Source organism: Heloderma suspectum, chromosome 1 (genome assembly GCF_057233095.1).
Source record: "Heloderma suspectum isolate Gila_16-S chromosome 1, 16-S_ref, whole genome shotgun sequence".
NCBI lineage: Eukaryota > Metazoa > Chordata > Lepidosauria > Squamata > Helodermatidae > Heloderma > Heloderma suspectum.
In genome coordinates, this window is record NC_139458.1 from 419,049,410 (window position 1) to 419,075,234 (window position 25,825).

At 45.3% G+C, this 25,825-nt stretch overlaps 1 protein-coding gene across 11 annotated transcripts in view; it reads left to right on the top strand.

The window, feature by feature from the left end:
* The first annotated feature begins 3,411 nt into the window (after positions 1 to 3,411).
* Positions 3,412 to 25,825, top strand: part of PPP1R21 (protein phosphatase 1 regulatory subunit 21) — a 57,829-nt gene continuing 35,415 nt past the window's right edge. For 6 of the 11 annotated variants that reach the window (XR_014786978.1, XR_014786979.1, XR_014786980.1 and 3 more), the window contains exons 1-11: positions 3,524 to 3,643; positions 7,883 to 7,951; positions 9,644 to 9,790; positions 12,228 to 12,329; positions 15,289 to 15,453; positions 16,200 to 16,258; positions 17,460 to 17,554; positions 20,116 to 20,168; positions 21,018 to 21,167; positions 23,719 to 23,820; positions 23,907 to 23,995. Coding sequence is in view for 2 of the 11 variants with exons in the window: in XM_084829206.1 (XP_084685332.1) it covers positions 3,578 to 3,643; positions 7,883 to 7,951; positions 9,644 to 9,790; positions 12,228 to 12,329; positions 15,289 to 15,453; positions 16,200 to 16,258; positions 17,460 to 17,554; positions 20,116 to 20,168; positions 21,018 to 21,167; positions 23,719 to 23,820; positions 23,907 to 23,995 (1,097 nt within the window). In the remaining 9 variants the exon portion in view is untranslated. Of the gene's footprint in view, positions 3,759 to 7,882; positions 7,952 to 9,643; positions 9,791 to 12,227; positions 12,330 to 15,288; positions 15,454 to 16,199; positions 16,259 to 17,459; positions 17,555 to 20,115; positions 20,169 to 21,017; positions 21,168 to 23,718; positions 23,821 to 23,906; positions 23,996 to 25,825 lie in introns of all 11 variants that reach the window. The other 5 variants (XR_014786974.1, XR_014786975.1, XR_014786976.1 and 2 more) reach the window with 1 other exon arrangement.

Here is a 25,825-nt window from a genome sequence, read left to right on the forward strand (position 1 = left end):
CAGGATTTGTTTTTGCACGTGAAAAGGGGAGTTCTTGTGATCCTGCACTTAAAATGGAAGCAGAAAGTTCTGTTTTAAATGCAGGATTTTAGGCTCGTGTAGAGATGCCCTGGGTTGCAGTTAAACCTCAAAAACACCAAGATTATGGAAACCAGCTTGATTGATAACTGGCAAATAGAGGAAGAAAACGTGGAGGCAGTGACAGACTTTGTCTTTCTAGGCGCAAAGATTACTGCAGACGCTGACTGCAGCCAGGAAATCAGAAGACGTTTACTTCTTGGGAGGACAGCAATGACAAATCTTGATAAAATAGTGAAGAGCAGAGACATCACACTGACAACAAAGGTCCGCAAAGTTAAAGCAATGGTATTCCCCGTAGTAACCTATGGCTGCAAGAGCTGGACCATAAGGAAGGCTGAGCAAAGGAAGATAGATGCTTTTGAACTGTGGTGCTGGAGGAAAATTCCGAGAGTGCCTTGGACTGCAAGAAGATCAAACCAGTCCATACTCCAGGAAATAAAGCCAGACTGCTCACTTGAGGGAATGATCTTAAAGGCAAAACTGAAGTACTTTGGCCACATCATGAGAAGACAGGATACCCTGGAGAAGGTGCTGATGCTAAGGAAAGTGGAAGGCAAAAGGAAGAGGGGCCGACCAAGGGCAAGATGGATGGATGATATTCTGGAGGTGACGGACTCGACCTTGGGGGAGCTGGGGGTGGCGACGGTCGACAGGAAGCTCTGGTGAGGGCTGGTCCATGAAGTCACGAAGAGTCAGAAGCGATTGACCGAATAAACAACAAGAGATCCCCTCAGTGTTAACACTCCTTCCCAGTTTTAATAATTCATGAAAACAAATTCTACATAATGAGATTACTGTGCAATTGCCCTTCTTGACTCACCAAACAAGTAGGAGCAGAACCACTGCAAGAAAGTACCTACAACACCCTGCCCAGTCAACTTTTCCAGAAGGATGCCATGGGTGATGGTACTGAAGGCCACTGAGCAGTCCAAGAGAATCAACAGAGTTACACTTCCTCTCTTGGCCTAGGTCATCCCACAGGGCGACCAAGGCAGTTTCCACTCCAAAACTAGACCTGAAGCCTGGTTGAAATGGATCTAGAAAATCAATGCCATTCAAGAGCATCTGGAGTTGAAAGGCAACCATTTGTGGAATTTTATGGGGCTTCCAGACAACATCTTCCATTTGTAGCCCTCTCATGTTTTCCAGTTGCTTCTTCTTCTTTTTTTTTTTTTAAGCATAGAAAATCCATTAAGCAGGGAAAGGACGAATGTCTTTTGACTGATAATACAAGGAGCCCTCTGTCAGGAAGCACCCTTGGACTAAATAGTGAAATAAATCTTAAATATATATGCATGTTGACTCAAAAGTAGGATTGCAGCAACAGAGTTCAGGTAAATTTAGTAGCAGCATCCAGTGTGCATGTATGTGTCACCTACCTATCTGTAAAACAGCATGGCAGATATTAAGCTGTGCCCACTGTTTGAAAAATAAAGAATCTACTTTAAAACTAGAAGCAACAGTTATAACATAACCATCCCCATACCCCAAGATTAGCAATTTAACAGTCCCGTTAACAGCAATGTACCATCCCTCTCCATGCTGACACTACGAAGTTCAAACTGAAGTGTCATCTGTCCACCACTAACAATCAGCACTCACTGGCTGATGATGGTGTCCATAATTCACTGAGATCACCCCACCCCTTTTGGCCTGGTTCTGTAGTCATATCCACCTACCTTCATCCTCCTCACCACCTTTGTTCAACTATCCGATTCCAACCCTCACTTTCAGCTGCACATAGGAGATTCCTCCAAAGCCTCTGAGCCCATGGGAGTACATTAGATACACACACCTTGTAGAGGCTAGGAATTATAACTTGTGTCCCTCACCCAAATAAGCTTGCTGGCAGTAGGCATGTTGACAGTGCAATCTTGGACAAGTTTACTTAGAAGTAACTCCCGCTATGTGTTGGGACCAATGATCTATGTCCTTAGCATCCGCTGTCTTTAATATAGATCTCCCCTTCAGTCATTAGACCTAGTCCACTTGGGGTGTAGGGATGCCACTCATTTCTTGTTATTTCCCTATTCACTAGTCCCCTACTAAGATCAGTAAGGTGGTCCTATCTCTAGTGATAGGACCTTATCAGTAGTGGCCCCTACCTGATGGAATTCCCTTCAAAGAAACATAGGCCAGCTCAGCCTTCACCAACCAGGTGCCAGCCAGATGTTTTTGACTTCAACTCCCATCAGCCCTAGATAGCATGGCTAATGGTCAGGAATTCTAGTTGTAGTCCAAAACATCCAGAGGGCACTGGCTAGGCTGACCTCATCTGTGGCTGTTTTAAGAGGGCCTTAAAAGCATACTTGATCTCTCTGGCTTTTAAGTTAAAAGGTTTACTGGTATTTGTTTTCAGACGGAGGGCTCCGAGTAATAGGAATCGAAAGACATTGTTCAGCTGTTCCATCTTTTTCTTTGTAATGGATTTTCTGTGTTAAGGAAGAAGCCTGAAGCAGCAGTAAGAAAATATAGGATGGTCACAAATAAGAGTTATACAATTTATTGTATAAATCTGCCTTCCCCAACCTGGCATTCTCCAGATGTACTGAGACTGTAACTCCCATCATCCCCCAGGCAGCATGGTGAGTGCCAGATTGGGGAAGAGTGGTATCAACGATGTCTGGCCCCCCTGTAAACGAGGCAGGGTGATGGTGGCATAAAAGCCTTGTCTGGAAGCACCGATCGTCTTCCATTTGTAATCGTCCCGTGCCTTCCCACCGCTTCTTCCATCTTTTTTCCATAACGGAAAAAAGCCCATTAGCTGCACGACGCCTTATGGTTGTTAGCCATAGGAGTCCTCAGACTGGAAGCACCCCAAGCGAGGTGGGGGGCGAGGAGGGTCAAGCCCCGGCCTGGCGCTGAGGCGGCTGCTTACGAAGGCAACGCGAGCACAGCCAGGAAACCCGCATGGGGGCCTTCGCACGACTAGTCCTGGGAAAGGATCTGGCGCTGCCATGGCAACGCCGCCCCGTTGCATGCTGGGAGGCGTCTTCTAAAGCAGGGCTCAGGCCGCCCCTGCTGCCTACCCGTGTGGAGACCCCGTGGCGTAGACGCTGAGCCGTCGCTCACCGCCATTGAGCTCTCACGCAGGGTAAAGCGGGGAGCAACCTAGGGGGACGGTTACCATAGCAACCACGGCGGCGCGCCTGTCAGCTCTTCCCGGTCACGTGCCCCGCCCTGATTTCCGCCTCACGCGGAAAAAGGGGGGGAGCGGCCGCTCATGCTCCACGCCCCCTCACTCGCCTCTCCCCCCGCCCCACGATTTATATCTTTAAAGCTCCCCTCTCTTTTTTTTCTTTTCTTTTTTTTTTAACCGCCGCTCGTCAGCCGCGGAGCCCAAGATGGCGGACGGACCGCCACCAGAGCGAGGCTGCGCGGCGACGTCAGCGCCCGCGCTCCGCCCGAACCCGGAAGTGCGTCTCCCGCGGTGGGCAGAGCCGCGGCGGGGCGGCGGCTGTCCGGGCAAGCGGGCGGTCGTCCGCTGTGCGCGGCCATGGCGGCGGCCGCCGCCGCCGAGCTGCAAGGGAAGTACCAGAAGCTGGCGCAGGAGTATTCCAAGGTACCGGGACACGCCACCGCCCCCCGGTGCAGAGGCCTCCCTAGCGACGCCGCCGCGTGGCGACATCCCCCCTTCCGCCTCGCTCCGAGGGACCCTCGTGAGGGCGCGTTTCCCGGTACGGGAGCCCCGCGGGGCCAGTCGCCGCTCGCCTGCTCCAGAACGCCGCTCCCTCCTCGCTGGCCGCTGGGGCCCAGGCGCCTCCGGCCTCAGCCCCGCGGCCGCCCCCGCCCGCTGTACCTCTTCAGTGGTGGCGCCTGGCCTCCCTGGGATGCCTTCCTCACGAATAAAAACGAAGGCCCCAGGCGACCGCCGCTAGGATGTGTGGGCGGAGGGGCCGTGGCTCGGCGGAGGGGCGCGTGCTTTGCGTGCGGAAGGCCCCCGGTCCAGCCCCTGGCGTCTTAGGCGGGAGGAAGGGAAAGGAGCAGGTAACGGGAAAGCCCCCTGCGCTGAGACCCTGGAGGGGGGCTGCCGGTCAGGGGAGGCAGCGCTGGCTCGGTGGACGGAGGGCCTGCTCTGGTGGATGTAAGGCAGCTACCTTCGCCCTGTGCGCGCGTGTGTGTGAGAGAGAACGCGCACCTGCAAACCCCCATGGTGGAGGAAGCCAGTACAGGGTCTCCTACAGGGATCGCCATCTAACCATTTGGCCCCCGGCCGAAATCTGGCCCCTTGGTACTTGTCTCTCCAAATTGCCAGCCCCGAGCTGACTGAAAGATGGGTGTGGGCACAGCAGCTTTCTCCAGCCTGTTGCCCTCCGATGTATTGAACTACAACTCCCGTCACCCCAACCAGCGTGGGAGTTGTAGTCCAACACGTCTGGAGGGTGCCGGCTTGGGGAAGGCTGGTCTGTATCATTGGCCATGCTGGCTGGGGTCTGTCTGCATAGCTGCTTTCTTGGAGGTGGCCTGGAGGGAAACACAGCTGTTTTCTGTTTTGTGTTCCGGAACTAGGAACTCAGGACCCTGCTGTTCAAGGCAGCCCTTAGTGCGGTACACAGAGCTGATACTATGGCCTTCCATGAAATGGATGCGTGCTGTACTACATCCTGCCAGTGCTTATTCTTATATCCCTGGACAATTTAATACATACGGCCAAGAAAGCTAGCACCATTCCTTGCCCTTAAAAATAAGGCTTGTAGCACCTTAAGGACTAACCAATTTATTATGGTGTAAATATTTGAGTTTACTTCCATCAGATACAACTGCGAAAAAAGATGTCTCCATTGTGGTACCAATAGATCTTATGGGGTTGATGCCAATAGTGCCGGATACAGTAATCTTCCTCTTACAATAGACTGACCAGTTCTAAATGTGACAGCAGCGTCCTCATCTCAATTCCACATCAGCAGCTGTATGCTGTTGATGCACTATATGTTTTTGTATCATTCCTAGCGCAAGTTTCTAAAGCGGTCTGAGGTGTGACACATACATACATATGTTCGGACATATTTCCTGCCCCCACATTTCTCAATTTTGTTACTGATGCTGATCCTCTGCCATGAGGAACCAGTATCCTTCCCTAATGCTGTTTTCGAAACTCCAGTTGTTTCCCCCTGATAATTAGCATATATTATTCATCTCTTTATATCATATATTGCCAAATTGACAATGTCCTGTAGGCAATTAACAATCAAAGTTAAAAACCATAAAACAATCACATCCTCTTATTAATATTTGTTCTGGCATCCATGCTTCTGCTGACGCGGATTCAAGGTATTTTATTTCCCTTGCTTTCCCTCACATGGATATGTGTGTAGTGGTATTAGGGCATGTGGGAATGCATCACTGTGACTTTGCATACACATGGCTGAAACTTTATTCTCCGTATTACTAATATGAACGACAGTTGTCTCCTGGTTCCATACTCCTAGTTACTGATTAAAATTTCAACTTCACCTTTATGCAAGGCATTGAAAAGCTGGAAAATCCACCAGTAACCACACAGTCTGTGAGTACATTAAGTAGTGAAAAGGCATTTATAGGGATAACTAATCTGCACAAAGGGGAGAATGTATCTTTAGATATCTCACTTTGTATCAATACCAAAGGGAAAGGGGTGTTTTCTTTTTATGTATCTTCTGTCCCTCGCTGCCTGCTCATATGCACATACATATGTCAGCATGGGACATGTTGGTAGCAAGTGGTTGTCAAGCAAAGTTGTTGCTTTGCACTTACCTGATGCTGGGAAAGACTGAAGGCAAAAGGAGAAGGGGACGGCAGAGGATGAGATGGCTAGATAGCATCACCAATGCAATGAATATGGACTTGAGCACGCTCTGGGAGAGAGCGCAGGACAGGAAGGCCTGGCGTGCTATGGTCCATGGGGTCATGAAGAGTCGGACACGACTGAACAACAACAACAAATCTTTTTTTAATTTAGTCATGTGCTTCCTGGCAGTGATAGGTACTAGCTATTGACAGCAGGGGTCTCTTGATTTTCTATCTCAAAGTTGGGGGTCTATTGCTGTGGAATGACCTGTTATCCTTTGAGATAGTAATTCTGTTTTAGTGTTGGTATAATGCTAACTGTTGTTCCCTTTCTCTGTGTGTGCCTCCCCTCCACATTTATTCCTTAATGCGGGGCACCCCAGCACGGCACCTGTGGGGAACTCCAGTGATGCCCACTAAGCTCTTCCCTCCCTGCCGCCTTAAAAAAATGTTTTAAGAAAAATCTTGGAAAATCTTAGTGCAGTCTTCTTTCTCTCCCTTTCTAGCCTCGAACCTTGCTTTTTCTCTCCCCTCTGCTCCTTTGCCTTGCTGTTTCCCCCTCCTTCCCAGCCTCTAGCCTGACTATTCCACCCTTCTCTTTACTTTGCTCTTTCTCCCCCTCCCGGCCTCTAGCCTTGCTCTTTCTCTCCCCTCTATCCCTTTGCCTTGCTGTTTCCCCCTCCTTCCCAGCCTTTAGCCTTGCTATTTCACCCCACCCCACCCCACCCCACCGCTTTAGCTCACTTTTGACTAGCCAGGCCCCCACAGTAGCCATTATCCGACTAGCCACATCCACTGTGGGAACCATTTTGTGATGGCGCCCACAGCAGTTTTTCAAATTCTGAAATTTGTCCACAGGCTCAGAAAAGTTGGGGACCCCTGCTTTAATGCTTCCTATATGGAGCTCTTCTCCTTTGTAGTAGTTAAGAGGGAGAGATCATGGCAATGATCCTGACAGCACTTAATGAAAAACCACAGTGCTTTGCCCTATACACCCTACTCCTGAGTGTGTGGTGACTTACTATGGCCATTCAGTGATGAGCACATACCTCTGCAGGGGCAGCTTGTGGGTTAGAGAGAGAAATGTTGGAAAAATGGGCAACAAGTTGAAATGAGTTTGGATTTCTATGAATTCAACCTGGGGAATCCACAGCAGAATGGCTTTTTCCAAGTTGCACAGATTCCTTAGGCTTGTAGACTGTTTTTTTAATTGGGTCGGGGGGATCTGTGCAAATGTCAACTGGAACGACATTCTTGTACATATTTTTTAAATAATATTCCATAAGTGAGCAGATGATGGAATGAAAGATATCTGGCAATCTGCAAAACAAGATGGAACGGATTTGATAAAATCCGTACATCCCTGCTTAGAAGTGATGAGCTTGCTTGTAGCAATGCTGTATTGTATGCTGGCGCTTGCATGGTATAAAGATGCACCACTTTGTGCTGAAATATGAAAAAAATAAATAATACAATAGTAAAAACAGTAGCAATCACCCTCTTGCCTCCCTATCTATAAGTCTTCGAATTTAGGAGCCCCATACATCAGTGCTGCTAAAATTTGATGAAAATGAACACTAACACTGCATGCACCTGAAATATCCCTGGAACACAGTTTGAAAATCACTCTGTAATAATCAACGGTGGTGCCCCTGATCCTTTTGCTTCCAAATCGCTGCATTACTGAGACCCTCTCTGGACTAATGCCATCGAATTCTCTGTGGAGTCAATATCCCTGGAGGTTTTGTAGATAAAAACTATTTTAGGAACCACAATCAGGTTTTCACTGTATGTTTTATGTTTCAGCTTGGCAATGTCTTTCACGTTTCGAAGGGTTTAGATGGCTAAATTGAATTGTCCAAGGCTTAAATTTCATTTCGATTCTTTGTTATATTCCTATTATAGGTATTCATGCTTTTCTGTTGTCCTCAAAATGTATTTAATATTTTCCTAAAGGAGGAGGCAGCCCATAACCTTATTGCTTCATAACTGGGTTAATGATTTCTCCATGTGTGTTTGTTTGTCTCTCTCTCAGCTTCGAGCTCAGAATCATGTACTGAAAAAGGGTGTTGTGGATGAGCAAGCAAATTCAGCATCCCTGAAGGTACGCCTTTAAACTATTAAAGTGAAAAGGAGCTTGATCTTGACATTGGCTGGTTGATTAGATGATACCTTTCCGTGCAGAGTTGGCCCACGGCTCCCTGTCAAATGTACACTCAATGGCGAACTGGAGTTGGCTGCAATGTAATGTGTGAAACGTCTCTTAATTCAGGAGAGACTACACTGTAGCATGTGTTGGGGGAATTCTACAGAAACCTATCACTGCTTCTTTTGCAGAAGACCTCTGACTGCTGGCAGCTCAGAGTGGGGCTAAGGCAGAGGTGCAGAACCTCAGGCCCGGGGGCCCAATCTGATTCTCCTAGGGTCCCTGAGGGCTCCACCCACTTTCCCCTTATCCCGCACCCTTTTTCTCAACCACTGTTCATTTGGGAAACCACAAAATCTTCCCAGCTTTAGTGCAGTTTTTTCCCTATTCTGAAAGGTTGAAATGCCTCTCCTAAGGATTAGTTACTGGAAGTAAGAACTTTAAGCTAAAACATGTTGGCAGTTTTGATAGTTTGGTTCCTTCCTGTTTCGTCTTCATTCTTGCTTATTGTTGGAATGCTGCCCCTGAGAGTTGCTCTGAAATGTATTTCTGCCCTTGGGCTGAAAGCGGTTCTTCACTCCTGGGCTAAAAAAAGCAAGCCCTCCATTAAATCACCTCTGCTGCCAGAGAGGATCACTAACTGTCAGCTACAGAGGGAGGGGCAAAATCCCACCTCTGCTTTCCAGCACTGCTCCTTCCACTGAAAGAACTCCTGGCAGCAGCCAAGGGAGCGGCCAATGCCCGCTCTCTTAAGTTGCCATTGAGAATCATCTTTCATATACTGATTCTTCTGTCTGTACTGAATTGTTGTAGCTGAAATGGTAATTTCGAGAACTGCCTTCAAAGTGTGAATGGAAAGGGCAGATATGAAATGCCTTCAATCCACATATAGTATACTCAGCTGTTTTTTCCTGTGACTTAACTGCTATGGGGAGGATAAATAATTTGTCAGCTGGTTTCCTTAAAGTGGGATTCTTTGTTCCCCCTCTGAAGCATTGCAAGTAAATTGCTCAGATGGAGGGGCTGGAGAAAAACGACATCACCTCCCGCCCTCACCCTAGTACTGCTAACCTGGCTGAATGTGTATAAATGCCATACCCAAGAACACTGCAGGATGCATACACAAAGTTTTATTTTGAACTGCAAGTCAACATAGCTAAGAGAATCCCTGGAACTTGATGTTTGATGTTGGTAGTTAGAAATTCAAATTCCTTTAAAAAACAACAACCCCAAACTAGTTTTATGTTGGGCGTTCAACTAGGAAATTGAAATATTTTCCCAGCTTTGCTGATGAATTAAAAAAGCACCTGCTATGCCCACTCCCAATAAGGCAGTGCAGAATTTCTCCTCTGCACACAAACTGTGTTGAAAGAATAAATTAAAAAATCACTCCTACTATTGTGACTGCAAAAGGGTAGTTAAAAGTAGAGTAAGGAATCAATTGGCATTTAAACATCTTGAGTGTGCACCTGTCTATCCCTTGCTATCCTCTCCTAAGTAGATCATGGCTGGGTGGACAAAGTGTGCTGCAGTTTTGATGCTTGGAAAAGTGTCTGAATGGGAGGGGGTTTGATTAGGATAACCTCCTGCTTTGTAAAAATCGGTCCATGCCAGAACCCAGTGTGATGAACCTTTTGGTGCTAAACACAGGAACAAGTGAAAATGAAGGACCAGTCACTCAGAAAGCTGCAGCAGGAAATGGACAGTTTGACCTTCCGAAATCAGCAGCTGGCCAAGAGGGTAGAGCTGCTTCAGGATGAACTTGTGTTAAGTGAATCGAAAGGCAAGAAAAACAAGGTAGGTACCAAGTGGGACTAATGTGCAGAAAAGGGCAACCAAAATGATCAAGGGGCTGGATGAACTTGGCTATGCAGAAATGTTTCAACGTTGGGACCTTTTAGCTTAGGAAAAAAGCCATGTAAGGAGGGACACGATAGAGGTTTATTAAATTGTGCATAGTGTGAGAAAGTGGATATTTTTTTCTCCCTCTCTCATATTGTTAGAACTCAGGTTATCCCATGAAGCTGAATGCTGGGGGATTCAGGCTAGACAAAAGGACTTACTTCTGAGTAAACATATATAAGGTTGCTGTGTGGATGTATTTATTTCTTTTGGTACATTAGACTCAGAGATGGTGACTAGCCCAAGATCACCCAGTAAGCACTTTTCCAATGCAGCTGCTCCTTTTCCTCTTCCTCACCACCACCATTCTTGCTTACCTCTTTCGGGCTAGAAGAAGAGAGCAAGCAAGCAGGTGGTTGGCAACCTCTGATGCCAGCATTGCATGGATCTCCCAGTTACTGCTCTAAAGCCTTATTTGTTCTGCTCTTCAAGTGAGTGCAGTCCTATGCACGTCTGCTCGGAAGTTAGTCCTGTGATGCTCAGTTAGACTGACTCCCAGGTATGTGTGCATAAGAATGCAGCCTGAGGGAGAGATGTTTCTCAATGCTATCCTTTGGCACCTAAAAGGATAGCAATAAAATTATACTCCCCTCTTCCTTTGAGGAGCTCTGAGTACTATAATATGGTTAGTTCTGAGGTGGTCTCCTATCTCGGCAGTGGCTAGGGCCTGACTCCCTTAGCTTAAGCCAACCAGGTGGCCTCCAGATGTTTTGGGCTACCACTCCCATCAGTCCCAACCAGTATGGCCAATACTCAAGGAGTATGGAAGTTGTAGTCTAAAACATCTGGAGGGCACCAAGTTGCTTACCCTTGCTTTAAGCAATTAAATTGCATGATGTTCCTTCTGACCATTTCTTGTAATTTCTAAATACAGAAGCATTGCTGTATTGGAGCCAGTTCGTAGTGCAGTTTCTGCTGCTCGTTAAATCGTTATGACTAGCATGTTTTATAGAATCCGCAGTGTACTATATACAACATAAGCGAGAGGAGGAAGCAAACCAGGCACTGCCCACATTCTTCCAGATGCTTCTCTGTTATGCAACTGAGGAAATGAGAGATGCACAAAATCCTGATTGTGGTGTACAGTGAAGGAATTGACAAAGGAGCAGCGATAGTGGGGCTTTCTAAAAGCGAGTGTGATGTAGTAGAGCGTTAGAACTGGACCAAGGAGATTTGGGCTCATATCTTTGAAGCTTCCTGGGTGGCCTATTCAGAGAAGAGCTAGTGTGGCATAGTGGCTAAGAGAGTGAGCTACAAATCAGGATCTGCCCAGTTTGAATCTCACCTGCTCCATGAACTTATTAGTGGCCTTAGGCAAGCCACTCTCTTTGAGCCTCAAGTTCCCCCATCTGCAGTATGGGGAATAATAATACTGACCTAAAAGTCTAGGGTTGTTGTATTGATTACAATTCAATATTGCATGTGAACTGTTTTAAAAACTTAACAGCACGGTATAAATGTTAAATAGTATTATTGTTAGTTCTGTGGTAGAATATATGCTCTACATGCAAAATGTTCCAAATACAGTCTCTGGTACCTTTGTGTAGGGCTGGGAAAGACTTCTGTCTGGAACCCTGGAGAAACTGAACTAGATGGACCAAGGGTGTGACTGGGTTTAATTCAGCGTCCTGTGTTTCTATTTTACAAGGTGATTGTGAGGATAAAATGGGATAATCCCATGTACATCAAGCTGAGCTTTTTGCAGGAGGGGCAGGATGCAAATGTAATAAATCAAATGGAAATAGAATTGTCTGAACTTGATAGAACCATCTGTACATTACAGCTGCATAGTCCTGCATCATCATCATCATCATTATTAAAATTTATGCATCACTTCCCACGGCGAATAGCAGTCTCAATGTGACTTACAGACACAGTAATCTAAAGGAGGGGGGGATTCAATATAAACCATAATCAGCACAATAATGCAAACAAAAATACCATAAAAACATAATCTAAGTACAATACAATATGAAAAGTGTTCATCCACAAATACACAAAATCTTTCCCCACTCGCAGCCTAGAATGAACACCACAAGAGAAGCCCACAACAGTTGGGCAGCAGTAATTATAATAATAGGCATCGTGTTGGTGAGGCTGAGGTTTTAAGTGGCTTGCTTAAAAGCACCTAGTAATTCCATGGGCAAGGTGAGATTTGAGCTAGGGACTATGTCAGCTCTTGAGACTGTTCTGTAGTAGTAACTGTAAAGAAATCCCACAGATGGGGAGTGTAAGCAGATCCAATATTTTGTTGTAATAATCCACAGAAGCTGTTGTATGGAGTGGTCTGTAAGTGCATTCAGTAAGCAAGAATGCTTTTGCTTCCTATTAGAAAAGTGGTGAACCTGTATCTCAGTTGAGTCAAGAACAGAAAAATGTCTTTGATGAAGACCTTCAGAAGAAGATAGAAGAGAATGAGCGGTTGCATATTCAGGTGTGTAGTTTGGCAATCACCTAAATTCCTTGACTCAGATTGGTAAGTCTTTTAGAACAACATGCAGACCTGGTTCACACGTAATGGCAATCCATGGGTTGTCCAGTTTTACTGCTTTTACCCCACAACCGGCTCATTTGTAGATTGCTGAGCGTGTCATGCAAACCCAGAACCATGGTTTATTGTTGAGCTAACCGCTAGGTTGTTGAGACCCTAAATACCCCATCGGTCTGGGTTTGAACATGACACTCAACCTACAAACAAGCCGATTGTATGTTGTTGATGAAATGTGGAAGTGGCTGGCGTGCTGCAGGCTGTGGGCTCGCTGTCTCCTGCTCTTCCATGACGGCCCATGTTTTTTTTTTTTAACCCCATGGGCTTTTGTTATGTGCAAACTACCCCACTAAGGACCGTATCTTAAGCCCCCAAGAACAGTCTAGCAAGGATAGTTCAGTACAATGATTGTGCAACAGAATAATGTGGTTTGTGCCAGTGAACTTGGGATAGTTCTCAGGTAGCGCGGTGCTCTCTAGAAATGTGTAACTTCTGAGAAACATTAAACAGTTGAATAACCCATCCATCGTTTTCAGAGCACCTTTTGAAACTTTGTTTTTCACAGTGTCCTGAATTTACAGATCCTCAGATAACCAGCCTTTTGAGTGGGATCGTAAAATAGCCTGGGAGGGAGAGACTAAGGCACTCATAAGGAAGATCTTTTGTTCCTTGTACGCTCTTCTGTTTCACTCTTTCTCTTGTGCCTTTTCAAGTAGTTTCCTGGTTTGAAAAGACATGAGGGAGCAGAGACAAAGAGGTGCATAGGGAAGAGAAGCAGCTCAAGTGAGGAGGGGGAGGCATTGGTTCGGGGTGTGGAAAGGAGAAAATCCTCTGCCCTTTCTTCCTGAGGAAAAGCTTGAGAGAAGAGCCAGTAGTGTGTATTTATGGGGAGTGTCTCCTCTTCTCTGCCTCCCCCCTCCCCTCCTTCAGCTTGTAGTGCAAGGGACAAGGGGGGGGGGAGTGTTGCTCTGGGGTAGGAAAGCTTGCTAGTAAAACTAGTTGCTAACCAGAGGTGTCTAACATGTGACTTGTGCTTGCATCGCTGGAGCTATTTTCCCTAAAAGCATGTGTTGGTTTGGGGTTGCACTGATGTCTGGATGTTGATCTGTGGCTGGTTGGTCTTGTCTTCTAACTAGAGGTCTGGGATAAATTTTCTTTCAACAGCTCTTCCAATGATGTTGTAACTAGGGCTGTTAACTGCCATAGTCATTGCCTCATCCCCTGAAATCAGTCTCTGTCTTCCTGACCAGACTTATTTACAGCTGACCAGACCTATTTACAGCCATCCTGCTCCTTCTTTATCATTCTTTCAGTTCTGATCAAACTATTTCCAGTTTTAATATTCAGAAAGCACTATGTATATTAAGCATACTCTGTTCATGCATTCACTCACTCACACTCTACTTCAGGCTGCGATCAAACTGGTTCTTCAGGGCTTTACTTAGCTTCAGTCTGAACAAGGGGAAACTAAATTCTTCCTCTCCAAAAGGGATGAAAGCTGGCTAAAAAGTTTTACATGCGCCTATGACCTTGCTGTCATGGCCTCCGTGGAACCAGAGATTCTCCCCTCGCCCCTCCAGCAGTTTTGCCACTTTTCATAAAGGTTTTTGTGTGTGTGTGTAAATGGATAAATACATAGGTACATAAATGCGCATACAGAGGCATATGTGCCTCTTAAAATGAAAAAGAGGACAGCTATCTCCTTCGTCCGTCTCAGTCCTCCATTCTGCATTTCTTCCTAAATAGGTGTATCCCCTTCCCCATTTTATCTTCCCAACAACCCTGCAAATGTAAGCTTGAGAGATAGCAACTGGCCTGAAGCCACCCAGAAAGCTCCATGGCTGAGTGGGGTTTTGAACCTTGGTCTCCCTAGTCTCTCTGGGCCACTTCACATCAAATGACCACCAGATCTACTACTGGTGATCTGGTGGGCAAAAGGAAGAGGGGCTGACCAAGGGCAAGGTGGATGGATGATATTCTGGAGGTGACGGGCTCGACCTTGGGGAAGCTGGGGGTGGCGACGGCCGACAGGAAGCTCTGGCGTGGGCTGGTCCATGAAGTCACAAAGAGTCGGAAGCGACTGACCAAATAAACAACAACTCCGTAGTCCAATGTGCTCTACCCAGTACCCTGTGTGCACTCTTGCTTCTTTTACAACTTTTTTTTTTTTTTGCTGAACAGAGTATGTTTCTCCTTTTCAGTACCAGAGCTAACAATGCCTGGTGTTTCTTTTTTAAAAAAATTGCGAATACACCCTGTTCCCCCGGTGCAGGAAGGCTGTCCTGTCCAGAAGCAAGGTTCCCCTATTTGTTTACTACATTTGTCTGGTTCTGAAGGTGGAATAGGGCTTGAACCAGCACAGTGGTTTGGGGTGGTTGTGGGGCAAGGTCTCAAATGCTGTGACTGGTGGGGAAGACATGGTGAAAAATGATGAAGGATGCAAACAATGAGGCAAGTAACTAGATACTCAAGTTAACTGTTTGAACTTTCATAATCTGTCTCTGTGTTTCAAGGCTTTGGGAATAGTTCAGGGTGCAACTAAAAGTGATGTGGGAGATCTGTGATCAGGAGCTCGCATGGTTTTTATAAAAGTGAGTAAGCAGGGCGGGGCGGGGTGGAATGTGTATGTTTCCCCCCCATGATAAATAGCATTGGGAGGATGGTTTTATTCGGGAAACCTGCTCAGAGGAAAGTGTTAACCTGCTCTTCCTTACTGCCGTAGTTCCCATCTGCGGCTGCTATTAAGGGTTTGTTTTATTTTCTTAGAAAAAGACCCCCAGGAGATACCGCTCACTGCCACCTTCTGTGTGTGGACTAGTTATGGTGTGGTCCTCAGTGCTGAGCCAAGTCCTTTTCTGGGTGACGCTCTGTGACAACTTCTCATTATTTGCCTTTCTCATCTTAGTTCTTTGAGGCAGACGAGCAACACAAACGCTTGGAATCTGAGCTGAGGAGCAGACTTGAAGTCTTGGAAATGGAGGCTGCACAGCACCAAGCCGTGGTGGATGGCCTCACTCGGAAATACATGGATACAATAGAAAAACTGCAAAGTGATAAAGCCAAGTTAGAAGTAAGTTTCAAAGCCAGGAATTCCCTGTTATGGCGCTCTGCCCACAGAGGCCCATTTGGCCGCGTCCTGGTGATCCTGCCTCGGCTTTATAAGCTGAGATATGAACAAGCCTCGTGCCCCCACATGCAGCTACTTTACTCCTCTCTTTGTGCGAGCTGGGGAACAAATCATTAGTTAACTGCTTGCATCCAGACCAGGAAACCATGTTTAACTGCCTCTCAAACAAGCCAGGATATGAGGCCAACTTTAAACTATGGCATCATATGCTGGCTTGTCCAGGAACTATTATCTAGTTTGGATGTAACAGGAAACTGGTGTTGAAGACTTCTGTCTTGTTCCCATGAAGGAAGGAAGTGAAGTGGCTGTGTGTGGGGCCACCAGGCTTGCTCATATTTGTCTTATGAAGCCAAGATACAATTCTCTGGACACAGCCACTGTTGGCCTTTTGGTGACCGATATAAATCTTGCTTTTCCAATTAGAATTCTTGCAAGTGGAATGATGGCTTGAATTTATGGTCTGTTTTTAAATACTTATCTGGTGGTGATTTAGTTTTTAGTGATTTGTTGTTTTGATGGCTGTTTTTATTTTATGTTTAAGAGTTCAGTACTGATTTGCATGCTGTTTTTGGCAGGACAGCGGCTTGTAAATCCTTAAAATAACAAAACACACTCAAGATCTCAATGTGGAATGGGTTTTGCAAATAGTTACTGACAGCTCTGCTCTTCCTCACCCTACTCCCTTTTAGATCAAATCTCAGACCCTAGAGAGGGAAGCCAAGGACTGCAGGGTCCGAACAGAAGAATGGTATGCTTTTCTTTTCTTTTGACTTAACTTATTTTTCTTGAGGTGCATCTGGAGAACATTCTAATAAGCAACTATTATTGCTTATTATAGTCGCTGTCAGAGACAGGGATGAAGAGCAACCTTGTACTGAGTCAGCCCTGTGCTCAATGTTGCTCGTTAGGGTACCCTGTGGGGGTACGTGTGGCCCTCTGGACTGCACCTCCCATCGGCCCTAGCCAGCATAGCCAATAGAGAGGCATGATGAGAATTCCAGTGCATCAATACCTGGAGGCCCACCTGTTCCCCATCCCTGCTGTAGCTGCATGCGCAATTCAGGAGGGTGCTTATAGAGCAACTAGGTCAGGGAGACTGGTTTCTTTACATTCGGTGTGTGCATGACAGTGTATTGTATGAGAACTACACTTTAAAAGCATCTGCTTGTATGCATGACAGGGAGCCGTTATTGCCCCTGGGTGCCCATGATGTGCATGCAGATGTGGGGATGGTGCAAATAAGACACAGCACTGTTTGAGAGACTTCACCTTTGTCTCTGGGACAGTGATATCATGATGCATATTGAGCATCCAAGTCCACTACCAAATCAGAGCTTATAAAGCTGATTTGGTGGCAGATGAGCCACTATTAAGGTTGGTTAAAGGCCTGTCTTCTTTCCAGAGGGTTAAGTATGGAGTTGTATGCTCAACTAACTTACAGAAATGACACATGGTTCACCTGCAGTACCATTAAGATTAGGCTGAAATCTTCACGTTCATGGAAAAAAATAACCAACTGTTAAATCAATTCTAATATTTTTATTCAAGGCCTTAATAATTGGTTTCCCATTAATACAAAAATCCTTCACATTTGCTGCTCGTCTCACATACACCTCTGGCCTTGAGATTTGCAGCCATGATGCCTTGGAATGTTCCTGAGCATTCGAACTGCTGAGGGGAAAGGTCAGCCAAGGAATGTTGATAGTTAGTGCATCATTTACATGGCAATTGGAGCTGCATCTCGAAAACACCCTTAATAAAGTCTTGCTACTATAGACAACAGTTTTTCTTCATCATCCATCGGGTCCCATGAAGTTGGTTTATCATGCTTTCTTTATGGGAAATGTATGTCTCTGGGATTCTGCTTTTTTGTTTTCAGCTTCTCAAAAACGGAAAAAGGAAAACAACCCCAAAGTAATAGTTAATATTGTCTTATTTTTATTGCCCAGCCAGCAGCAGTTAAAGTATCTTCATACTGACTTGAGTAGCAGATTGGATGAGTCTTTACATATCATCAGTGAAAAAGTACCTTTCAATGACACAAGTAGGTATTGCATTGATTGCTTTTGCTCTTTGTTAAAGGAACAAAAAACAGAAAAGATGAGACTTTTCTATCTTAACTCCACATGAGTTAAATTAACTTAATTTTGCTCAGTCTAGAACTAGCCTTTGGATGGATGGAATTACACTTTTTAAGGAACATGGGGCTTCTGCTGAAAATGGCAGCCCTGTGTTGAACTTCCAACTCCTACTCCATAATGTATAGTACAGCCTACCCCATGTCTTGATGTAATTAACCTGATAATTTTTCCATCCCCCAACCAATGATGTAGAACATGGTGGGGAAAAGTCCACTGTTAAGTGCACAAAGTCATGGGGGTATGTTGTACTTCAGATAAAACTGCAAGGATGGTGGGCGTGACAGAGGGCTGCCATATATGGAAATGCCCTGGGTTCCTTATAACCATATCGGTTCACCTGTGCATAGTCTTTTAAGAATTTATGTAGAACAGTAATGCTGTTATAAGCCAAACACGTGAGGGAAGATGCAGCAAAAATGACTATTTGAAGAGGACTGTGGGCACTCGAATGTTGATTCTGGATGAGCTACTGCCTCTCTTTTTTGTTGTTCCTTTTTGTAACCCAGAAAGTTTACTCATCTCCCCGCTCTTATGACAAGAGATATAGTTTCAGGTGCATGTCAAAGAGGAGTCATGAGTCACTTGCTTATCTGCTGCAGCTACTTGTTTGAATATCTGAAGCCACCTTTGATTTCGGATCTGAAGAGGCACACCCTCTGAGCCAGATGGACTATAAGCCCCATCATGCACAGGCAGCATGGCCATGGTGACTGGGAAATGATGGGCATTGTTGTCCATCACATCTGGAGGGCACCAGCTTGGGGAAGGCTGCTCTAAGCTCAGGTATCCCCATAAGCTGGCCATCCAAGCACTAACTCAGGTGGGCAACTCGTAGCTCTCCAGATGTTTTGGCCTGCAACTTCTATCATCCCTCAGCACTGGCTAGAGCTGATGTTGCCCAAAACATCTCGAGGGCCATGGATTGCCCACCCTTGTGCTAAGTTTGGGTTGTCAAAGGTAAGTGTTCACAGAAGATGCCCCTCTCCTGTGGCGCTCACTTCACCATGTAGTGTTCTTCAAGCCAGGGTCCCAGTTGTAGCATCTCCTTTTTAAAAATCCAAGTTGGCTTTTAGTGAATGGGATAAAGGGAGGAGTGTATTGAGATTTTAAGTCTTTTATGTCCCCCATTTAGCTTTGGACTTTGGGCATTTTATATGTGGTCTTTAATTTATTGTTACCATCTGAGCCTCTGGAGTATGGTGGGCTAGAAACGTAATTAGCTTACAGTTGCAGGGTGTGTGGCATATACTGCATGTCTGCTAAGTGAAACTGCTGAAATTGATGCCAGCCTTAAGGATTCATGTATACCATTAATTTAGGTGTCTCATTTGCATTCCTTACTAAGACATCCACAGCGCTAATATAAAAGAGTTAGTGCAGTGGACTGGCTAAATGACCTGACTGTGAACCAGGAAGTTCCCAGTTCAGATTTTGGCTCTACCATGAATTCATTTTGTGGCCTTAATTAAGCTGCTCTCCTTTAGCCTGAGCTTTTCCAGTTGCAATATAGTGAGAAACCTGGCCTACCTATTAATTGAGGCAGAAAGCCAGCATATAAGTGTAGTTATTATTGCCTCTTGGGCTCTTCCCTGCCCTCCACAGGCCAGATAACATCAGGGGGTGAGGACCCTCTGCCTGACATCAGTGGATCCCCCAGTGATGCTTCGGCCGGTGAGGCTGCTTTGCTTGGCCAGGCTTTCCCTGGCTAGGGAAAGCCCAGGCAGAGCAAAGGCCACTGAGGCACCGCCTTCACTCCTCCCTCACATTCTCTGCATGGCTCAGCCTCCTTTGCTCCTCTGTCTCCTTGGGAGTTGAGGTGGCTTCGCTCCTCCCCAGCTGAGGCACCAGGTGGAGGAGCGCTCCTTCACCTCGCGTTTCAGCTAGGGGCCTGGCTTCAGTGTTTTTTCCTGGCCAAAGGCCACACACACTGGAGCCTCCCTGGCCAAGGTGCCAGGTGGAGTCCTTCCTGCCCGTGCCTCCCCCATTGGGGAGGAAGTGGGGCAGGTGAAGTGCAAAGTGTGCTATTCTCCCTCCCAGTTGGAGTGGTGAGCTCAGGTATGGGGAATCTGTGCTGTTATCGCTGAGCAGGAGTTGGAGAGAGCAGGGATTCCTCCCCCTGCCAGTCTCCCAAACTCCCGCTAGCATTCTGGAGCAGGGCTTGCCAAGGGTGGCCAAGCCTCCGCAGGCAGGTTTGGGAACCTGCATGGCCAGATTGGGCCCACGGGCTGGAGATTCTCCTTACCTGGTATAAAGTGTCTTTCCAGAACGGCACGTCCACCCACCAGTGTTTTACTCATTTATTTGAATTTTTAGCCTGTACTACCTGAAGTGCTCAGAATGGGTACTTGCAGTCCTGCTTGAAAACATTATTTCCCTATTCTAGAATGGCTTGTGATCTAATAAAAGTAAGGGGGAGGAACAGAGGGAATAATAATTTACTGTAACACTTCGAATTATTTTGTAGGATGTAGCCAGTATAATGCTTTGAATGTGCCATTACACAGTAGACGGCGGCAGGTGAGTAATAAACCTACAATGCTAAGCCTAAAAAGTATTAGGCCTCTTTGGCATAAGGCTGTGGGCCAGTATAGATCTCATGCTATTTCCCTCTTAACTGTGAATAAGAAACCATGATTTTAGATCTTGGTTAATGCCTTGGCCATTCGCTATATATTGAAGCAAATAAATTAACATTGGTGCTGACATACAACTTAGTTGCAACTAAGATGGGAGTGGGGATTTGGATTCAGTGAAGGAAGGGGTTGCAAGGCAGGAGTATTTGATGCCACAGATGACACAAGATCCCTCCACCCGATTTTGGGTGATTTCCCCCTCCCCTTGCAATGTAGCCCCATACAACACAAAGCCCACTGTTCAGGAGGCCCCCTGGCACTCCGGAGGGGTTTTTGAGGAGTATGTTTGAAGGGGAAGAGGAAGATTGGTTGTTTTAGCTGCTTTCCGTTTGTGCAACCGTTGAATACAATCCTACGCGTAGCTTTATTACTGCTAAAGTTTGCTGCTGAGTCAGTGCCTTTGCATGTGAGGTTTTCTAATCAATTAAGATGATAGTGGGATGCCTGGTAGAACCTTACTTGTCTTATATATTAGCTTTCAGTTCCTACCACAAAATGCATTTTGGTTTTGCAGTTGAAAAATTTGCGAAAAGCACCAACATTCCCTTTGCTGCAATTGTGTTGAAGAGCGTTTATTTCACTTCCCCAGATGAAGAGCCTTTACAGCAGGGAGGGCCTCTGTTGTATTCATATCTTCTGTTTGTTCAGCTAGGAGCAGTGTTGTGAAATGCCTGTAGTAAAACAGAGCTTGCACTCCCATCAAAATAACACTGCTGCCCTTTGTACTTTGCAGTTGAAGCTGCGTGACCTGGCTGGTCAAGCACTGGCCTTTGTTCAAGATTTGGTGACGGCCCTTCTGAATTTCCACACCTACACGGAACAGCGAGTCCAGATTTTCCCCGTTGATTCTGCCACAGACACTATATCACCGTTAAATCAGAAGGTAAGCTGGCTTGGGATGAATTTTAAGCAACTAGCTTAAAGTGGTTAACTTGCCACATGCCAGCTTGTTGCAGCTTTCTAGAGTGGACAGAGTTTAGCTATTAAAACCCTTTTGTAACAATGCAAGCAGAAGTGTAGAGAACGGAGTGAATTGTTCCCCAGCAGGTTTTTTTCTTCTTGTGTCAGAGTAGCAATACTGCCTGTTTGTATGCAGAGGATTCCAGGTTCAACTGCTGTCATCAGGTAGCAGGTGATGGGCAGGGTGGGGGTGGGGATATCTGCCTGAGACCCTGGAAAGCTGCTGCCAGGCAGAATAGTCAGTACTGGGCTGGATGGATAAGTAGTCTGACTTGGTATAAAGCTGCTTCAATGCCAACATTCTGCCCCCTGTAGATTGTAGTATTCGAGTACCAGTCTGCCTATTTACTGGGGTCATAATTTGAGGCCTTTCTCCAGGTTCCCCTGCCTTTTGAGGTCTGGTGGGTGGCAAATGGAGACAGAGCCTTTTCAGTGGTGTCCCCTGCTTTTGGAATGTTCTCCCTAAGGAGGCTCACCTGGAGCCTACACTGATGTCATTTTGGCACCAGGTGAAGACCTTTTTATTTTCCTAGGCCTTTGACCTTAAGTTGCTGGAGGCAGCGTTGTTCTCCTGTATCTCTTTTGAGTTTTATCTTCTGAGCTTTTGTTGCTCTGTTCTGTTTTTTGTTTTGTTGTGTGTGTGTTTCATCTTGTTTTGTATTGTTTTTATTTCCTTTTTAACTATAAGATGCCCTGAGAACACTGTGTTGAACATGAGGGTTATAAATAGACATGGGATGTGATTTCCCCAAAAGCAGATAAGCACAGCAGGTAATATTCAAGATGCTGTTGGTGATGGCTTGTTGAAAGAGGCTAAAGGGATGTGACCTTTCAGAAAGGATGTAAATAGAGCAGGAAGAGGTGCAGAAAGGGCATTTGTTAATCATCAAGGGGTTGAAGCACTTTTCCTACAAGGAAATGCTAGAATGTTTGGGGCTTTTTAAGCTAAGAAAAAAAGATAGTGAAGAGGGGGCATAATAGGGGTTTATAAAAGTCATGAACAGTATGGAGAAATATATTTTTGTTCTTATAATATGAGAACTTGACATCACCAAGTGAAGCAGATTGGCATTAAATTCAGGAGTTGACAAGAGGGCTTCACACCACATATAACTAACTTATTCTTTACCATAAGATGTGGTGATGACCACTGGCTTAGAAGATGGGTTTATAAAAGGGTTTTGCAAATGAGTAGCGAAGAGGTCCCTCTTAGCTTTTGTTAGCTAAATAGAATATCTGTGTACAGCGGTGTATATCTCTGAATATCAGATGCAAGAGACAGAGGACACCCATCACACCTTCATTCCCTGCTTCTGGACTTCACTTGGGCATGTGGCTGGTTGCTAGAAACAGTGTTCTACTAAGTGGAATGTTGATCAGTTCATGCAAGGCCATTCTTATTTTTTGAATTGGGAGGAGATGCTGACATGTAACTGGAATGAAGTCAGGCCTCCATCGGGTGGGGATGGGGGAGAGGCAGGGTTTTAGTGGTGGTGGTAGTACCATTGAGGGTGCTTTCAGTGTGTAGTCATGCTTTGCAGATGGTTCATAAGATGAGTTGTTCTTAGGCTTCAGTAGTTTGGCCCACCCTTCTCATTAGGTGAACATGTGACCCATTAAACCTTTTGGCAACAAACATTCTTTGAAGTATTTCTAAGATTGTAAGTGTTTTGCATTTGGGCCATAAAACTTCTTTGAAGCATCTCCTGCCTTCACATACCTGCTTGAAATCCTAGTTCTCTTGGCAAAATTGGTTGCAAAGAGTTTTGCTTCAATGTCTCTGAGTATTTCTTTTATTTGAGTATTTCTTTTCTGCTCCCTGCCACTTTCCTCCAGCCCCCTATTACAAAATGTTCTGGTCCGCACATTACGCTAACCCATGGTTTATGTAATCCATGGTTGTTGGATTCTGGGTTGTTGTGATGAACAAACCCAGCTGAGCTAACAAACTGTGATTTGTTAACCACAAACAACTCGGAAAGAGTACTCATGGTTTGTCGTTGGGTTGGGAACTCTAGGTTGTTTAAACCATGGGTTGTCATTATGTGTGAATCTGGAACCGTGGGTTATTCATGCATTGTATTGCCAGGTTACAGAGGCAGTGGGCAAGTGTAGCCAAAAAAGCCAGCTGTTCTACATGTGAGTACTACAGCCCTGCAAAGACATTTGGGATACAGGGAGGGAGCGGGTGAAGGAGGAGGGAAACCAACAACCCAGGGATTGAGAAAAAGCGCCATGGTTTGTTTAATCATCTGCCAGACAAATCCTGGGTAGGGCAACAAACCATGGGTAAAATAAACCATAGATTAACATTCTGTGCGAACCAGGTCAGTAATTTACTCCCCAAGATGGCAGTCCAAAAGCAGTGCCAGAATTCATTTTAATGATGGGCTGTATGACCCTTGGATACAAATGTGACCATGACTTTGTAAGCAATGCCAGCTGGAACCACTGATGGGTCTCTCTGCATCCAGTTCTCGCAGTACCTTCACGAAAATGCATCCTACGTTCGCCCTCTGGAGGAAGGAATGCTCCATTTGTTCGAGAGCATCACGGAGGACACCGTCACAGTGCTGGTAATATAATTATGTTGTTGCCATACTCCCTATCCAAAACAGGTTGGTGCTCAACATCTGAAACCGTTTCTTTTTTTTCTTCAAAGGAAACAACTGTGAAATTGAAATCCTTTTCTGACTACTTAACATCTTATGTCTGCTTTCTCAGGAAGATTCTTCCTTATCAATTGAAAAGGTATTTTTCCTTTTTGACCTCCTAAATGGAAACTGTAATTTGGGGTGCTGCTTATCACTTAATGTTAAGATTCCGGGAATGCCAGGCTAACATGCCTTTGGCTCTTGAGTATTTTCATAACAATTGATGACGCAGACAAATTTCTAGGGTAGTGGTTCTCAATTTTTTCATAGCAGCTGTCATTATGTACTTGAGGGGCCATCGCTTCCATGATCTCTTAACATGAACTAGGGGGAATAACATAAAAGATGGGAGAGAAGTCTATTAAATAACCAAACAAATACGTTGGGAGCACTTTTTTGCACCAAATCTGTGTAGTGCGTTTGGTGGCTTTCCTGTATGTGTCAATTGTCTTTTCCCTGGGAATTTTTCAAGCCCTGAGCATATCTTTAGAAGAGTTAAAATACATAGAGCTGTTTTCGAATTTAAGAATGTTTAATTGATTCATTACCTGCTTTTAAAATGCTTTTATAAAATGTATTAATCACCTTTCTGCCATAAAGCGTTCAAGGTGATGTACAGATTCCAAGTACTCCACTGTTTAAAACCAATAAAATTACGAAGAGAAATCAAGGCAAACAAACAGAGCATTTTAACCAATTGATTTATATTTAAGTATACATAGTACCGAAGAATCACTGTAGTTTCCTTTTTGACATACTGAAGGAAATGTGAGTACTTCAGTGACCTGGTTCACATGTAATGACAGCCCATGGATTAAACAACCCATGGGTTGTCATGCGAGAGCAGGTGTGCTGCTGCCCGCCCATCTGCCAATTCTGCTTCTATTCAGCAACCTACAATTGGCCTGCCCATAGTTTGTTGAGCGTGACATGCAAACCTGGATCAGTGGGTTCTTTAGGGGCTAAACCACCCAGTGGTTAACCCATGGTTTGTTGTTGCATTAACTGCTGGGTTGTTTAGCCCCTAAGCAACCCATTGGTCCGGGTTTGCACATCACTCTCAACAAAGTATGTATGGGCTGATCATAGGTTGTTGATTAAAAGTGGAAGTGGCTTTCTCCCGCTCATCCCTGAGAGCCCATGGGCTATTTAACCCATGGGCTGTTGTTACAGGTGAACTGGCCCATTGTTAGATGGAAATCTTTAATATTTTCTTCCGAATTACCTGTTACAGTAACACTCCACACCTAAAATAACCCTTAACTCACAGGTCAATTGATGAAAATCTTGCCTCACAAAACAGGATTGATGCCCTCTGATGAATCAACTGCAGCTTTGGTTGATGAGTTCACCAAATAAGCTGAGTAAAGTTTGCAGCTGTCCGTCAAAACCAGGTTAATTTGGCCTGTTTATTTGCAGCATGGGTAGAATCAACAAAATTAGGTGCTCCCAAAGGCTTTCCTGAACGAGCAGGCAAATGGAAGCACCTTCCTCTTGTCTCTCTCTGTAGTGCTACCCAGCTACTGTTTTGCGACCAAGTACATACAGGTTTTTTACTGACCTGTACAGAGCTTGTTTTTCAATTGCTTGGATATAGAGAGCTTGCAATCTAACACCATATGGTGTGGAATGCCAGGAATGCATGTATAGCATTTATTCATTCATTATATATTTAATATATCCCAGTCTTCAGCCCCCAAAGGCTCCCAGAGCACCTTACCATCAGTCAGCAAAAAAGACAGTCCCTGCCCAGAGGCTTACAATCTAAAAAGACACGACACACAAGGAAAGGAGGTTGAGGAGGGAAGAGGAAAAAAATATTTTTTATAATTCCTTTATACACTTTTCCTTTGTGTCAAGAGTTCCTTTGTACACTTTGTGTGGGAGTTCCTTTGTACACTTTTGAATTGTGTCAAGGGGAGGGATG